This window comes from Sus scrofa, chromosome 15 (genome assembly GCF_054392235.1).
Source record: "Sus scrofa isolate SSC_HxYL_T2T_F1_AM1 chromosome 15, Sscrofa_HxYL_maternal_Yorkshire_Landrace_v2.0, whole genome shotgun sequence".
Classification (NCBI taxonomy): Eukaryota; Metazoa; Chordata; class Mammalia; order Artiodactyla; family Suidae; genus Sus; species Sus scrofa.
Genome location: NC_139397.1, coordinates 45840420 through 45856947, shown reverse-complemented (window position 1 = coordinate 45856947; position 16528 = coordinate 45840420). Strand labels below are relative to the sequence as shown.

Sequence of the window (16528 nt, the reverse complement as noted above, 5' to 3'; positions counted from 1 at the left end):
ATTTAATTTGGTATAAGTTTTTGAGATGAAGTCAATGTTTTGGAACTTTTCACTTAAACAATGGGTGGATGGTGCTGCCATTTATTGAAATAGAGAAGATGGTTGGCTGAGTGTGGAGGAGGAAGTTTGACAGGGACATTTAAGAATTTTTCTATGGTATTTTTTGGGGGTTGATATGCCTATTAGACATCCATGTGAAGATGTCAAGTAGGCAGTAGAATATTCAAACATGGAGTTTTGGACTCATTCTATGAGGCCACCATCACCCTGATGCCAAGACCAGACAAAGATACCACAAAAAAAGAAAACTACAGGCCTATTTCACTGATGAACATCGATGCAAAAATCCTCAACAAAATACTAGCAAAGCACATCCAACAATACATTAAAATGATTGCACGTCATGCTCAAGTGGGACTTATCCCAGGGATGCAAGGGTTCTTCGATATCCACAAATCCATCAGTGTGATACACCACATTAACAAACTGAGGAATAAAAACCATATGATCCTCTCAACAGACGTGGGAAAAGCCTTTGACACAATCCAACACCCATTTCTGATAAAAACCCTTCAGAAAGTGGGCATAGCGGGAACCTACCTCAACATAATAAAGGCCATATATGACAAACCCACAGCGAACATCATTCTCAATGGTGAAGAGCTGAAAGAATTCCCGCTGAGATCAGGAACAAGACACAGATGTCCTCTCTCACCACTACTCTTCAACATAGTTTTGGAAGTCCTAGCCATGGCAATCAGAGAAGTAAAAGAGATGAAAGGAATCCAAATTGGAAAGGAAGAAGTAAAACTATCCCTATTTGCAGATGACATGATACTATACCTAGAGAATCCTTAAGACTCTACCAGAAAGCTGTTAGAGCTCATCCATGAATTTGGCAAAGTGACAGGATAGAAAATTAATACAAAGAAATCAATGGCATTTCTATATACTAACAGTGAAAGATCAGAAAGAGAAATTAGGGAAGCAACTCCACTTACCATCGCATCCAAAAGAATAAAATACCTAGGAGTAAACCTACCTAAAGAGACAAAAGACCTGTATTCTGAAAGCTATGAGACACTGATCAAAGAAATCAAAGAAATCAAGGATGCCACAAATACATGGAAAGACATACCGTGCTCTTGCACTGGAAGAGTTAATATCAAAATGACTATACTACCCAAGGCAATCTACAGATTTGATGCAACCCCTATCAAATTACCAAGGACGTTTTTCACAGAACTCAAACAAAATATTTTCAAGTTTGTTTGGAAGCACAAAAGACCCAGAATAGCCACAGGTATCCTGAAAAAAAAAAAAAGAGCTGAAGGAATCAGCCTCCCAGACTTCAGACTATACTACAAAGCAACAGTCATCAAAACCATAGGGTACTGGCACAAAGAAATAGAGATCAGTGGAACAGGATAGAATGCCCAGAATGAAACCCATGCACCTACAGCCAACTCATCTATGACAAAGGAGGCAAGGACATACAATGGAGAACGGACAGCTTGTTCAATAAGTGGTGCTGGGAAAACTGGACAGCCACATGGAAAAGCATGAAAGTAGAACACTCCCTAACACCACACACAAAAAGAAACTCCAAATGGATTAAAGACCTAGATATAAGAACAGACACTATCAAACTCTTAGAGGAAACCATAGGCCAAACACTCTCTGACATAAATGACAGCAACATTTTCTCAGATCGACCTCTTAAGCGTAATGACAGTGAAAACAAAAATAAACAAATGGGACTTAATTAAACTTCAAAGTTTCTCCACAGCCAAGGAAACCCTAACCAAAAGGAAAAGACAACCCACAGAATGGGGGAAAATCTGTGCAGATGAATTGACTGACAAGGGATTCATCTCCAAAATTTATAGTCACCTTCTGTAGCTCCATACCAAAAAAAAAAAAAAAAAAAAAAACAACAACAAACAACTGCATCCAAAAATGGGCAGAAGATCTAAACAGACACTTCTCCAAAGAAGACATACAGATGGCCAAAGAACACATGAAAAGATGTTCAACATCACTCATCAGTAGAGAACTGCAAACCAAAACCTCCAGGAGGCACCACCTTACACTGGCCGGAACGGCCATTATCAAATAAATGCTGGAGAGGGTGTGGAGGAAAGGGAACACTGTCAGTCGGAATGTAAATTGGTACAACCACTGAGGAAGAGAGTATGGAGATTCCTCAGAAAACTACAAACAGAATGATGGTTTGATCCAGCAAGCCCACTCCTGGGCATCTATCCAGAGAGAACCGTGACTCCAAAAGATACATGTCCTCCATTGTTCATTGCAGCACTATAGACAATAGCCAAGACATGGAGACGCCCTAAATGTCCATCAACACAGGAGTGGATACAGAAGATGTGGCACATATACACAACAGACTATGACTCAGCCATTAGAAAGGAAAGAAGTAATGACATTGGCAGCAGCATGGATGGACCTAGAAAGGATCATGCTCAGTGTAGTTAGACAGACAGTGAGACACAGCGTCCTATGCTATCTATCACCTCCGTGTGGCATCTCCAAAAAGACATGACGAACATCTTTGCAGAACAGATAGTGACTTGCAGACTTTGACAACTTATGGTTTCCAAATGACACAGGTTGGGGGGTGAGGGCATGTACTGCAGGTTTGGGATGGAAATTCTTTAAAATTTGGTTGTGATGATTGTTGTACACCTATAAAGGTAAGAAAATTCACTGAGTAATTTAAAGAAAAGAAACTGCAACTTTTCAGGTTTTGTAATATTAAAGAATATCTGTAATTATTTGAAAGTATTTATATTAAAATGCTGCTCCCTTTCCAACTAGAAAAAAAAAGATAATTGTATTCAGAGCAAAATATACTGATAAGATATAATCGCAAAAATACTTTAGACTTCCTTCTATGTTGCCTATTCTTTCCCTATATTACACTGACAGAATGAAAGCAAAGTAGAAACTTCAGCACTAGATTAGTATAATTTCCTGAATTATTAAATAAATAAGCCTCTTATTTTTTTATTTGGGGAGTGGTTGTACAGGTCATTTTGTTGTCCTTTCCCTAATCCTGCATGTGACTCCTGTGACTAGTGCACTTCCACTTGACTTTGCCAGTGAAAAGAAAGCCCAAAAGGTAGAGGGCTGCAAATATCTTATGTATCAATTAAGATTTAGGACTAGAAGAGAGCTAAATATTTAAAGTTCTGTGATTTGATAATTCTCAAAAATTTGTCTTCAATTTTTAATGCTAAAATCAGAAGGAACAATTACACGTGCTTGTTACTGCATTTGTATACATTATTTCACCAGACTTCAGTTACTTCCAAACTCCATAAGAAATATAATGAATTGCTTAAATCTTCAGTTTTATAGAAAGAAAAGAAACCAAGAACGGGCTCATATAGCCATCTGGTGGCTACTTGGGGAAATGCATCTGAATCTTCCCATCACTGTTACTAGTACATTCGTATCTTAAAGATCTATTCCTTAAAATAAGTTAATGCTTGTGTAATTCTAAATATCATCTAAAACAGGTAAATTCCTTATGAATGTGTACCTTATTGTATATTTTTCCTTGAAAGTATAAAGCTTTTCCCATTCCGACACTAGTAAATGTATCACTGTCCTTGGCTGTTTATTGCAAGTTGTGTCATTGTTCATTTTCAAGGTAATAGCTGTTCTTACCTGTCAGTTCCACAGAGACGGAGCACTTACTGTTGGATAATTAGTGATGATATTTTTATCAATACCCATATATACTACTCATATTTATATGTAGATCCTTTCAACCAATATACATATATTTATATTAGCAAATTCCAGGCTTCATAATAATATGAAAAGCATAGCCCTAGCTTCATACACATCATGAAAAAGAACCTAAATAATAATGCATAAGTATATGTGACCACTGGTGAACTTTACTAAGGCATTGAAGACATCAGAGAAAGAGCATATGTAGTTCCAATAAAAGGTAGTTGCAGAAAAATCTGCCTGTGCATTGCTTTCGTACACCATATCATTGACACAAAATTTTATAAATCCTCTGAATTTGTATTTTAGAAAAGGAGACTTTCTTTCTCCCCCCCCCCCCACTATACAACATGGGGATCAAGTTATTCTTACATGTATAACTTTTTCCCCCACCCTTTGTTCTGTTGCAGTATGGGTATCTAGACATAGTATTCAATGATACTCAGCAGGATCTCCTTGTAAATCTATTCTAAGTTGGGTCTGATAAGCCCAAGCTCCCGATCCCTCCCATTCTCTCCCTCTCCTGTCGGGCAGCCACAAGTCTGTTCTCCAAGTCCATGATTTTCTTTTCTGAGGAGATGTTCATGTGTGCTGGATATTAGATTCCAGTCATAAGTGATATCATATGGTATTTGTCTTTGTCTTTCTGACTCATTTGACTCAGTATGAGAGTCTCCCGTTCCATCCATGTTGCTGCAAATGGCATTATGTCCTTCCTTTTTATGGCTGAGTAGTATTCCATTGTGACTATATACCACATCTTCCGAATCCAATCATCTGTTGATGGACATTTGGGTTGTTTCCATGTCCTGGCTCTTGTGAATAGTGCCACAATGAACATGCGGGTGCATGTGTCTCTTTGAAGTAGAGTTTTGTGACTTTCTTTTCAATGCAGCTGTTCCCAAGCAGGGAAGTAAAAACAATCTTATAACTTAATATGGCCTCGAGAAAATGAAGAAAATATTCTGGAGTTCCCGTCGTGGCTCAGTGGTTAACGCATCCGACCAGGAACCACGAGGTTGCGGGTTCGATCCCTAGCCTCGCTCAGTGGGTTAAGGATCTGGCGTTGCCGTGAGCTGTGGTGTGGGTCACAGATCTGGCTCAGATCCCGTGGGGCTGTGGCTACAGCTCTGATTAGACCCCTAGCCTGGGAACCTCCAGATGCTGTGGGAGCGGCCCTAGAAAAGACAAAAAAAAAAAAAAAAAAAAAAAAATTCTACATGTTCTCAGTGAGGTTTTGTAGGCAGAGACAAAAAAAAATGTATAAATTTACCAGAGGCATGTTTTACCATGTCTATATTTTTAAAAAGAAAAGAAAGAAAGAAGAATAAATTAAACGCTAAATAATACTCCATGTGGTGTATTTTCCCCCAAAGGCAGCCAACCGTCTTCCCAATACATTCAAATGTAAGGGTTGTTCAAAAGGCAAGTATATGAGCTTCCCAGTGCATTTGCATCACCCAAAAATTTATTGGTATCAGAGTGTGTTGCTAGACTTTTCTGGAATCACTGCGTATGAGATTTAATGGAATGTTCACTGAAATATGGAGGCTCCTCCCCACATATTACCAAGGTGAAAACCTTACTTATAAATGTGATATTTTCAAATGTGTGGTATTTTTATCTTCATGATTTTATTGCCCATTTTATGAATAGGGGCATACATCATTTCATCGTGCTTTGCTTTATGGAGTTTTTTACAAATTGAAGCTCCGTGGCAACCCTGCATCAATCAAGTCTTTGGGTGCTGTTTTTCCAATGTCATTTGCTCACTTCGTGTGTCTGGGTCACAACTGTGGCCGTTCTTGCAATATTTCAAACGTTCTGATTATTGCTGTATTTGTTACAGCAATCTGTGATCAGCGATCTTTCCTTTTACTACTCTAATAGTTCTGGCATTCTTTAACAAGAAAACATTTTTTAATTTAAAAAAAGGACACAATGAACTTCTTTGCCGAACAGATACTGACTCCCAGACTCTGAAAAACATATGGTTTCCAAAGCAGACAGGGCGGGGGTGGGGGGATGTGCTGCAGGTTTGGGATGGAAATGCTACCTAATTGGGTGGTGATGACCATGATACAATGATAAATGCCGTGAAATCCAATGAGTTAAAAAAAGAAATTGCTTGCATATCTACACCCTCGTCACAAACTGTCAGCAGAGGAGTTTAGGAAATGAAGAGGTTGAGGAATCAAGACAACACCCTCGTGGACAGTGACATTCACAAAAATAAAACACCTGGGAGTACATTCTGACCCAGCAGGTCAAAGACCCGGATTCGGAAAACTGAAAGAACTTGGTGAAAGACGCTGAAGGCAATACAAAGAAATGAACCGCTCAAGGAGTTCCCATCGTGGCTGTGTGCTGTGTTGTGTTAGGGTCACGCTGCTGAGACTTGGCATGGGGTTGGGGGTGAGCTGGAGCAGCCCAGAGGTACCCTTGGGGAGCTTGGTGGAAGGAGGAAGCCCGGCGAAGGGGACCCCAGGAAGTGACCTCACTTCCCTGGCAACAGAGCCCAACAGAACTTGGAACCTGGGTGGCCAGGCACCCACTTCTCCAGGAAAGGACAGAGGAAGGATGGACTTGCTCTGTTGCGCCCCCATCTCCCGAGGCCGAAGCCGCAGGAGGGGGCCCAGAGGAGGAAACCTCATCGAAAGCAGCAGACGATGGATCAGCACCCAGGGCAGACGCCTTCGGGCCTTTGCCCGCAGGGGCCCAGAGGTAACACAGGGAGAGGGAGCTCCAGCCCAGCGCAGGGACCTCTCTGATCCCACACGGTAGCCCCGTGTCCCCTCCTGGGATGCCTGTGTGCAGAGGCGGGTGTGAGGGGTGGGTCTGCCTCGAGCAAGAGCAGCCTGATGGGGTTGGATGTCCCTGGGGCATGTCCACACCCCAGGACAAAGCTGGCTGATTGAGAGCCGGGCCGAACCCTGTGTGTGAGCTGTACCCCCGGCCCCCCGGGGACGTCTCATTCCTCATGGGGGGTGGTTTCGGAGCAGACAAGCCCTCACCTGATCTGGGAGCAGAAAGTCAAGGGGCAGAAGAAGCAGAGAGAAGGTAATGGCCACGCAGGGCTCTGACCCCTTGGGGCCGGGCTCCCTGCCCCTCACTCTCATTGCAGAGCCCCCCACCTGAGCCCCGCCAGGAGCTGGGCGAGGAAGGCAGAAGGTCTCCAGTTGAAACGCCCCCCAGGCCGCCCCCCAGGGGCCTCTCCCGAGCTCACAGGGAGCTCAGAACATCCGGCTCTGAGACCGAGGACAGAGACCACCTGGGCCTGAGACCCCTGGATGGCCTGGCCCCCCCTGAGGCCCAGCCTGAAGGTGAGAAGATGGGGAAGGGGCCCTGTGGGGGTGCGGGGAGCTGAGTTCTGGGCCACACGGCGGGGAGACCCTAGAGGATGGTGCTAGGCCAGGAACAAAGACTCACCCCCGCCACCCACCTGGTGGACTGCACACCAGAAGCTGCTGGGTGGGGACTGGACTGGAAGGTTCTGGGAAGACTGCTCTCCTTGGGAGAGCACATGGCAAGGCAGGCATGCAGGGACGCTTTTCTCCTCTCACAGCTCCCGCAGGAGACCCGCAGCCAGAGGCCAAGACACCACCCGGGCAGGAAGAACCTGCAGCCTCTCTGGCCCCAGCCCCAGACACTGACGGGCATTTTCCTCCACTGGAGGAAGATGGTTCTCCGGCTCCTGCAGGAGACCAAGGGCCACAGGAGAATCCAGCAGCAGCCCTGCAGGAAGAGCCTGCACTGCCTGCTCCAGCGGCCCCTAGACTAAGTCCTGAGCTGGCTCAGGCAAGAGCCCCAGGCCAATTTCCAAAACCACCTTCCCCAAGGCCCCCTCCGCCCCTGCAAGTGCCCTCCCCAGCAGCTCCCCAAAAGCCCCACTCACCCTCTCCCCCTCCCGAAATGTACTCTCCTTCCCCTCTCGCCATTTGTCTTTGGATGTGTATTGATTTCCTATTTCTCTTCCATGTTATGTATGGTGTAATTTACTTTATGTTTTAGAAATAAAATTTGCAAGGTGCACCGTGTCGTCTTTTACGCCGTGCAATTCAGGAGCTTGCAGTCCATTCCCGGGCTGTGCAACCACCACGCCCGTCTCACTGCAGCCTTTTTCATCCCCCACCCCAAGAAAACCTTGTATCCAAGGCACAGACTCAGCAGGCTCCCCTTCCCCCCGCCTCTCCCGAGCCTTCATCCTCTTGGTCTCTGTTTCTGGACCTGTTCCCGATGTTCCCCTCAAGGACACCATCCCAAAGGTGGCTTTGACTGTCTGGCCACCTACAGGAAAAGGGGGCTGGTGACCTGGCCTTTGGGGTTTTGGTGAAAATACAGCCCTTTTCTGATTTGGACTCCCTCTCGCACACAGCTCCTTATCGCCCACCTGAGGCATCTGTGGTTTTCATTGTTTCCAAGCTAGTTGGGAAACAGGCCAAGATGCCAGTAATGGGGAAACACCTGCCATCCACCTGGAGGCGCCCTCGTCTCTCTTGGCTGCCATTCCCCACCCCCACCATGATCCCCCCTCTTCTGGCCTGGACTCTGTGTGCGCCCACAAGACCAGGGCGTGGGAGGTGGTGGGGGGACATGTGGGTGGGAGGGAGGGCAGGTGCTCTCTTGGGCTTCCTATTTCTGGAGCCTCCCTTCCTCCTGAATTTGTGCTGAACACACTGTCACACACAAGCCTCAGGCCAAGCTGGTGCCTAGCTTTGACGATTTTCAAGAGCGCTCCCAGGTGGCCCAGCCCCAAGGAGCTCTAGTCAGCTTCAGGTCCAGCTGGACCCAGGGCCAGAAATGATGACATCAGGATTGACCTTCGTTCTGCTTTCCACGGGGGCCTCCCGCTCTGGTCAGTCAGCCGCAAGTGGCCTGGCAGCCCCCCCGAGGGGACCGAGCTTCTCATCCACGAGAGCACTGTTCCAAGGCCAGGCACAGGTTTCCCGGGACCATGTCAGAGGTCCACCCTCCAACAGGTTCCCGAAACCAAAGAGATGAATTCTGTGGACTGGCCCGATCTAGGTGCTTGGCTCCCCTTTGCACTGGGGTGTTAGACAGGCTCCCCTTCCTCCAAGCCCCCTGGACCAGGAAATGATGGGGGAGGGGACTTCATGGGCTCCAAGAGGGACTATGGGGAGAAGATGAGGAGACACGGGACAGGCAGGAAACGTCATCCCCGATGTCCACTAGCCCACCCAGGGCCTTGGAACATCCTGGGAACTGAAGGGATGGTTTCCTCCACACCGAGTGGAAAACCCCACCCAGAACCCCGAGAACCACCCAGGCATCAGGGATTCTGGAGCCTGGGCTGAGAGCCACATGGAGGCAGGGCCTGAGGCCAGCAGACCAGACACAAGCACAGGCTTTCCTGCTGGGGCGGCTGGCCTGGGAGGCAGCGGGCAGGGCAGAGGCTCAGGGGCCCAGGGGCTGATCCCTGTGGAGCCCAGACACTGCAGGAGAGAGCAGGCAGGATGGAGCCTCTGGGGGAATTCTCTGGGGAGCTTGTGAGCAAGGCAGCATCTCAGGCCCCAGTCCTGACCCCTGCAGCACAATCTGCATCGTGTCCAGATCCCCAGGGGTTTCATGGGCTCTGCTGGTCTCCAGACTCCCTGTCTCTCAGCCTGCACATTCAGGGGTGGTGGCTCTGCTGGTGGGTCTTCCCTCAGACCGTCTGGAATGCAGTGTGGCCATGTGGATGAAGGGGCCTGAAACACACTCCTGCACCCTCATGGAGCCAAGACTTCTGCTTCAGAGGCATTCCTGAACAAAACCTCCAGAGGCCAGCTCAGACAAGGGCATGCACAGAGATGCACGCTGCATCAGGATGGATAACCAGAAATTCCTTTCTATCCACACACAGGAAAGAATAAAGTCAAGGAGCTGCCTTTTTCCACGGACAGTTATCAGACTATTTGAAATGCTGTTTTCCCAGGAATCTACAGGGAATGGGCAGGGAACAGAGGGATCCACAAGACAGACCCAGTGTCTGTCCTCTTGGAGCTGACACGTTATGGGGGAGGACAGACAGCCAGCAAGTGCTCAAGTGAGAGAGACCCTTTCAGATGGTGAGAAGGACACAGAAAGAAGAAGGGCACTGCGGGTGAGCCTCACGGGTGGGCCAGGGAGGCTGCTCAGAGAGGGAACTAGGGAAAGGCTGTTCTCACAGCTGACAGTGACAGTGAAACCCCACAGACAAGAGGGAGCCAGCCACATGAAGCATCAGGACAAGGTCATCCAGGCAAAGGGAAGAGGAATGACCCAGATGCTGGGCTGGAAGAGCTCGGCTGTGGTGGGGAACTGAGGGCCCATGCGTGGCTGGAGCAGGAGAAGTGGGGAGGAAAGAAGCCCTACAGCCACCACCATCCACGTCTCTACTTAAGACTGCATCGTTCCTAGCTGTCCCTCGAGTCCTAACCTGATGTGTTCCCTACCATCTCCCACACTGGATGCATGAGTTCACATACCCCTAAGGGTAGAATTTAGAGTAGGCAATAATGAGGTAGCTCTTTAGTCCATTCTCTGATCAGGCTGAGCTTCGAACGAACTTCAAATGTATAAAAGTATTCCAAAACCTTTTGTTTATCTTTCCATTGGGCCTATCTGTTATTTTGCAATGAAAAATGGAATATAAGAAAAAGACATCATTTTATTCCAGGAATAAATTCCACTCCATTACAGTATGTGACTCTTTGCAGGTGATGTTGCGTTGGGTTTGCTAGTATGTTGCTGATGATGTTTGCACTGACTCATCAAGGGGATGGGCACATAGTTTTCTTCTCATGTCTCTCTGTGGCTCTGATAGTAGGATCATGGTGGCCTCCTAAAATGATTTTTTGGGTATCTGCCTTTTATATTTATGGGGAGAGTCTGAGAATGATGAGTGCTCATTCTGTTGTAAATGTTGGAAAAAATTCACCTTGGAAGTCATCTGGTCCTTGGCTGGGACTTTTCTCTGCAGGGAAACTTGGAAGACTGACTTGGATTCTTTCTTTCCTCACTCATTACTGGTCTCTTCAGACTCTCCACTTATGCATGATTCAGTCTCTGAAGGCTGTGTCTTTGTAGAAATAGATCTACTTGATCTAGGTCATCCCGTTTTCTGAGATAGATATATTCACACTAGTCTCTTACATCCTATTTCAGACAGACATCATCACTGGAATGTGTAGGTCACTTCTCATCAGATCTCTTCAGATAACTGTGGTTTCAACAGGCAGTTTGAGACTGTCAAAAGTGTTCCCAGCGGCGTTGTGATTAATTAAAATTATAGATGTCCTATTCAATTTATCAATTGAATAGAGATATACGAGTCTAAAGGCCTTCATATTTTGATTTATCAGAAGAAAGTGTATTTGAAATGAAAGTCTCTAATTTCCCAAAAGGTGCCATTGTGGGGTTGCTGCTGTGGCACAGTGGATTAAGAATCACACTGCAGTGCCTCAGGTCGCTGCAGAGTCACAGCTTCTATCACCTGCCTGGCACAGTGGCTTAAAGGATCCAGTGTGGCCACAGGTACATGCATAGGTCCCAGCTTCAGCTCAGATTCAATTCCTGGCCCAGGAACTTCCAGAGACCTCAGGGGCCAGCCATTAAGGGGATAAAAAAGCAAGGAAAAAAAAAAAAAAAAAAAAGGTGTCATTGCTTTGGCTTTTAAATATGCTGAAGGTTTACATTTGAATGTATTTCTTCTCAAACTGTCTTCATAGTATGCAACCGCTAGTATTTAAAAAAATCACAACACTTGTTTGTATCTCCTACAATGACTCACAGTATTTTTATTACATTCTTATAAAAAATTTGGTAGTGGCCTGGCTAGTATTATTTTTAACACTGCTAGTCACAGGCCAATCCTGCAAAAGACATTTCAATGACCCAATATTTACAAATACTTAAGACAGTTACTGTGTTATGAGAAGCCAACATGCATGGCAACATTTGAATTTGGATACAAACTCAAGTAAGAGGTGATTATTAAATATATTAGAGATAACTTGCATGAAATCCAGGAAAGTAATTTCTTGTCAGTTCAGATTTGGACAGACTTCAAAGATGAGACTTAGAACGAATGTGTTTGAAAACGACGCCCCATTACCTGTTCAGTACTTTTCAACTGCTTTGACATTCTACCCCTGTGGTGATATGCCGCGGGTGTTAGGAAAGCTCTTCTGCACCCGTGAAGAAGGGGACAGTTCCGTGCCCTTGAGGAGGAAGGGAAGCAGACACTCTATTTTATGGGTTCCCCTTTTCTTGGCCACCCCGCGGCCCAGGCATGTGGAGCTTCCAGGGCAGGGGTCCAATGCGAGGCGCCGTTGGAACGTGAGGGGCAACAGTCGGGTCCTTTACCTGCTCCGCCTGGCAGATACCAGCGCCTCAGCGGGAACGCCCCAAGCAGACACTCTGGATGCAGCCAATGAAAACAGGCATTCCTCCAACTTTCAGGGGGCACAGGAGGAGAAAGGAACGAAAGGAAGTTCCTAACTGCAAACGTGTCCCTCTCGCCCAGGGATTCTGGGTGTCTCACCAGGCTCCGTGACGGGTCCCCACTGCATCCAACTGGCTGGACGCCAGGGTCCCCGTACCTCGGGTCCTCCTTCCACCATCGCACATGCGTTTCCGGGTCACAATCTGTGCAGGCTTTCCCCCCACAAAACAGCCCCTGCCTGGGACGCCCCACCACCCGCCCTTCCTCCCACCAAGCCCATTCCCTTAAAGACCGCATCCTGCTGTAAAATAAGCCCTGTTACGGTGTCGCCTGACAAAGTGGAGAGGAAACCACAGAGGACGGCGCGGGGAAGGAAGGCTCTGCACTGGATCAGAGTCTGCAGACACCTCCGCACACCTCGGGCTCAGATGGCGGTCTTCTCTTCTGAACAAGGGGCCCCACCAGGCCCGTGTCCCAAAGCCCCACAGGCACGTCCTCAGTCCGTCCGGAGAAAAACACAGCCTTCGGTCGCAGGGAAGAACGCAGGGCTGCTGCGCCTGCCTGCGCTTGGCAAGAGGCCGCAAGGGCAGGTTTGGTCGCCACCTGCTGGCCACCGAGGGCTGAGCAAGATGATCGGAACGCAGCATTTGGAGAAGGACAGGCGCCCCCTCCTGGCCGGGATGCTAAATCACTCCATCTGGCAATGCCCCAGCCTCTCTGCTGAAGGCACAGCTGAGTGAGGATCCTCTGTTCCAGCCACGCCTGCTCTCTTGGCCTGGGATGTGCCTCCTTCCTTGGAGCCACCGCCTAGAGAGCAGGAGAGTCATCAGCCTTGGAGGCCGCCTGAAAACATCCCCTCTCTTCCCTCCCTTGAAAAGAGCTGCCTGTTTCTACCATCAGATTGTCTCTTGGCTTTGAGACAGAGGATGGCAGCTGTGCTTGGAACAAAAGCCTCCTTGAGAAACTATGCTGCACTCCTGACCATAATCACAAATAACTGAAGGGGAGTTTGGTCTGGTTGAGTATAGAGAAGAATATGCGAACTTCCTGATGCTTTCACTTTTCATGAGGCACAAACGATGATTTTAGAAGGCTAGGTATATAAAATCCCAGTCACCTAAGAGTCACCATCTGAATGCAGCTGCTTCCTGGTGACGTCCATTCTGGCCTAGGAGTCCTCTAGCACAGAACACCCAGGGCTCGTGGTCAGACTACATGGGCAGTTACAGCTGGACCAGTTCGACCAGTCCTCTGATTCTGAGCCTGTGCGTTTGCCCTGGGTCACCTCTGTCCCTTGCTCAAACCTCCACTGTCACCCTTAGAACTCACCTTCGTTGGAAAAGGCCAAGGTCAGAGAGAGAGAGAGAGACAAGACAGGGGAGCCCTGCAGACCCAGGATGCAGGTGCTCCATACCTCCCGGCCCCCTTGCGCTGCATCCCAGGTGTGTGTGAGAAGCTGCTGCCTCTCTTCTGCCCTCCCGGGCTTCTCACTTCGTGCTTTAAGTTGATGGAACGACCTGCAGGATTCAGGCCTCCTCATCTGGTCTCTGAGCCATTTCTATGTTGTGTCCTCTGGCTTCTCCATTGGTGCTGTACTTGGAGGCTTCCACAGCATAAAGGGCGTTGCTCACAGACTCACATGGATTAAGAGATTCACCAGGGTGCTTGGGGGTGGGTGTTGTGAAGTCACCTCATCTTTATTACTAATGTGGGTGAAAAGCAGAAAAATCTAAAGCAAGCAGAAGCATCGCACTTGAACTTTCAACCTTTTTCTTGTTTCTTTCTTTTCTTTTTTTTTTTTTTTTTTTTTTTTTTGCTTTTTAGGCCACACCCGCAGAACATGGATGTTCCAAGGCTAAGGGTTGGATCAAAGCTGCAGCTGCTGGGAATGCCACAGCCACACAGCACCAGATACGAGTCAAGTCTGCAACTTACTCCTGAGCTGACGGCAACCCCAGATCCTTAACCCACTGAACCAGGCCAGGGATCCAACCCGGGTCCTCATGAATGCTAGTTAGGTTCATCGCTGATGAGCCACAATGGGAACTCCTCAAACTTTGCTTCCTGGGATTGAAAAGAGTTTCATGAAACAACACTTACCCTATTTATGTTTGAAGCACTCTGACGTTTTCTGTTTTATTGTATTTCTTTCTGATCAGTGCTGATTAGGCCCCTGCCAAATTGATTTCCAGAGCCACTGTTGGGACCCAACCTAACATGTGTAAAACACTATATTAGATTTATACACAAATCAATAGAAATGGCTTTAAACCATGTTGTTGAGTGAAAACAATAGGAAACATGACATTTATGGCATTTGAGCTCCCACTGTGACACAAAATCTGGCTGCAGCAGCTTGGGTTGCTGTCGGTGCGCAGGCCAGATCCCTGACCTGGTATGGTGGGTTAAGGATCTGGTGTGGCCACAGCTGGGTCTCAGATTCAATCCCTGGCCTGGGAAATTCCAGGTGCCATGGGCTGGGGGAAAGAAAGAAGAAAGTGAAAGGGCGAAAGAGCAAACCGAAGAAAGAGGAAGAGAGGAAGGAGGCAGGAGAGAAAGAAAAAAAGATTTATAGCATAATGCATGAAAAAGCAAATATCAGAGTTCTCCTTGTGGCTTAGTTTGAAACAGACCCGACTAGCATCCATGAGGATGCGGGTTCAATCCCTAGCTCCTCTCAGTGGGTTATGGAGCCACATGGCCTCAAGCTGTAGCATAGGTTGCAGACACGGCTCCGATCCCATGTTGCTGTGGTTGTGGTGGAGGCCGGCAGCTGTAGCTCAAATTGGATCCCTAGCCTGGGAACCACCACAGGCCACAATGCAGCCCTAAAAAGGCAAAAAGGAAAAGGAAAAAAAAAAAGCAAAAATCACACACACGTAGAAACGCACAAGGATCCACAATACCTAAGGATATACATCAAACACTCCAAAGGCAGTACCACCTGGAGAATGACCAAAGCAAAATAAACTCCAGGCGGATCTGGAATGCAAGCATGCCCACCTGTATCATCTCAGAGAAGTTGGCTGGGCTCTGCACTGGGGTCTAACAAAACAAAAATATGGGGAGGGGGTCATTTAACAGGAAAGCTTGAGAATCACATAACTATCCAGAAAACATGTAGGAGCTGGAGAATGGTGCATTTAGAATTCTTGAAGTGCAGGGGTTTTTTTTGTTTTTTTTTTTTTCGGACCACCCTTGCAGCATACGGACGTTCCCAGGCTTGGGGTCAAATAGGAGCTGCAGCTGAGTTTCTGCGCAGCCACATCCACACCAGATCCTTAATCCCCTGAGCCAGGCCAGGCTGTCTGTCCTGGTCCAGAAAAGCTGTAACCAAGGGCGGGGGCAGGGTCTCCAGGTAGAAGTCACAGCCACAGACCTGCAAATCCCCCACCTCATTCCCGTCCCCCCCCCCCCGCCTTTTTTTTCTTTATAAAGCTCTTCAAGTGGCTCTAGTGTGTAGGCACAGTGGGCCATCCTGGCATAGGATCCAGCCTCGGCCTAAGAGTTTCACTTGACTGTTTCACACTGCCAGGGAGACTATGAATTCTCACTCTCGTCTCTGTAAACCAGTATCTTCACGTCCAAATTGACCTCCTTGAGGAAAGTAAATAGGCCACTTAGAAATTCCAGTTCATATGCTCCTCACACCCAGGTGAGTTCCAGGTCAAGGTCGGAAGGATAGTTGGAGAAAAGGAAGTTGCCTCCTGTATCAGGCGACCTGTCTGTTTTTGAAAAGAGATTCAGCAAACATGTACCTTCCTTATGTTTGAGGCACTCTGATACTTTCTAGTATACTATATTTATTTGTTTTTTCAAATTCAGCTTAGAAAGCAGATGATTTCTTGTGCCCGTGTTCCCTTCAGCCTTCACAAATGAGACCTGCACTGGTCCATCCAGAATGGCACAGGTCCAGCGCAAAAACCCCAAAGGGACCACTTTGATACGAGCCAAGTGGGTCTCACAGTGGTCGAGGAGATCAGAATGGGCAGAGGTGTTCCCGATCCACTGAGTCCAGTTCCAGACAGAAGGCGTGCAGTCCAAAAAGTGGTACCAGTGTCCGTGGCCTCTGGGCTTTCCTTGCTTCTGCTCCTGTGCTTTCCATGGGGGTACAGATTTCTGTGGACCTCTCCCCCATCTTCCTACCTTTGGGCTTCAGCTGGAACAGCTGCTTCTTCCTCCGCTTTGTTTGCAGAGCATGTGGGTGTCTCGGAGGATGGTGCTGGGGCCAGGAGCGGGTTTCCTTCTGATCATTGCTGATGATGCCCCCACCAGACTGATGTCAGGAGCCACCGTTGGGATCCAGCCTATCACTTGTAAATCACTGAATTTGAGTGACCT

General features: G+C 47.5%; 1 protein-coding gene and 1 long non-coding RNA gene across 4 annotated transcripts in view; one reads left to right on the top strand and one right to left on the bottom strand.

Moving 5' to 3' along the window:
* Positions 1–16528, top strand: part of LOC110256906 (uncharacterized) — a 55661-nt gene that overhangs the window by 26202 nt on the left and 12931 nt on the right. The window contains exons 1-3 of one of the 3 annotated variants that reach the window (XM_021075512.2): positions 5952–6486; positions 6887–7085; positions 7328–7792. The exons of 1 other annotated variant lie outside the window; for it this stretch is intronic. In XM_021075512.2, the coding sequence (XP_020931171.2) occupies positions 6094–6486; positions 6887–7085; positions 7328–7773 (1038 nt within the window). In that variant the 5' untranslated portion in view covers positions 5952–6093 and the 3' untranslated portion in view covers positions 7774–7792. Of the gene's footprint in view, positions 1–5951; positions 6487–6886; positions 7086–7327; positions 7793–16528 lie in introns of those variants that run through there. One more of the 3 variants, XM_084999745.1, reaches the window with a different exon arrangement.
* LOC146395814 (uncharacterized) lies at positions 10394–12759 on the bottom strand. The gene is made up of 3 exons (XR_014829721.1): positions 12605–12759; positions 12109–12197; positions 10394–11963 (listed from the first exon to the last, which is right to left on the bottom strand). It is a non-coding gene; the product is annotated as an uncharacterized LOC146395814 (long non-coding RNA).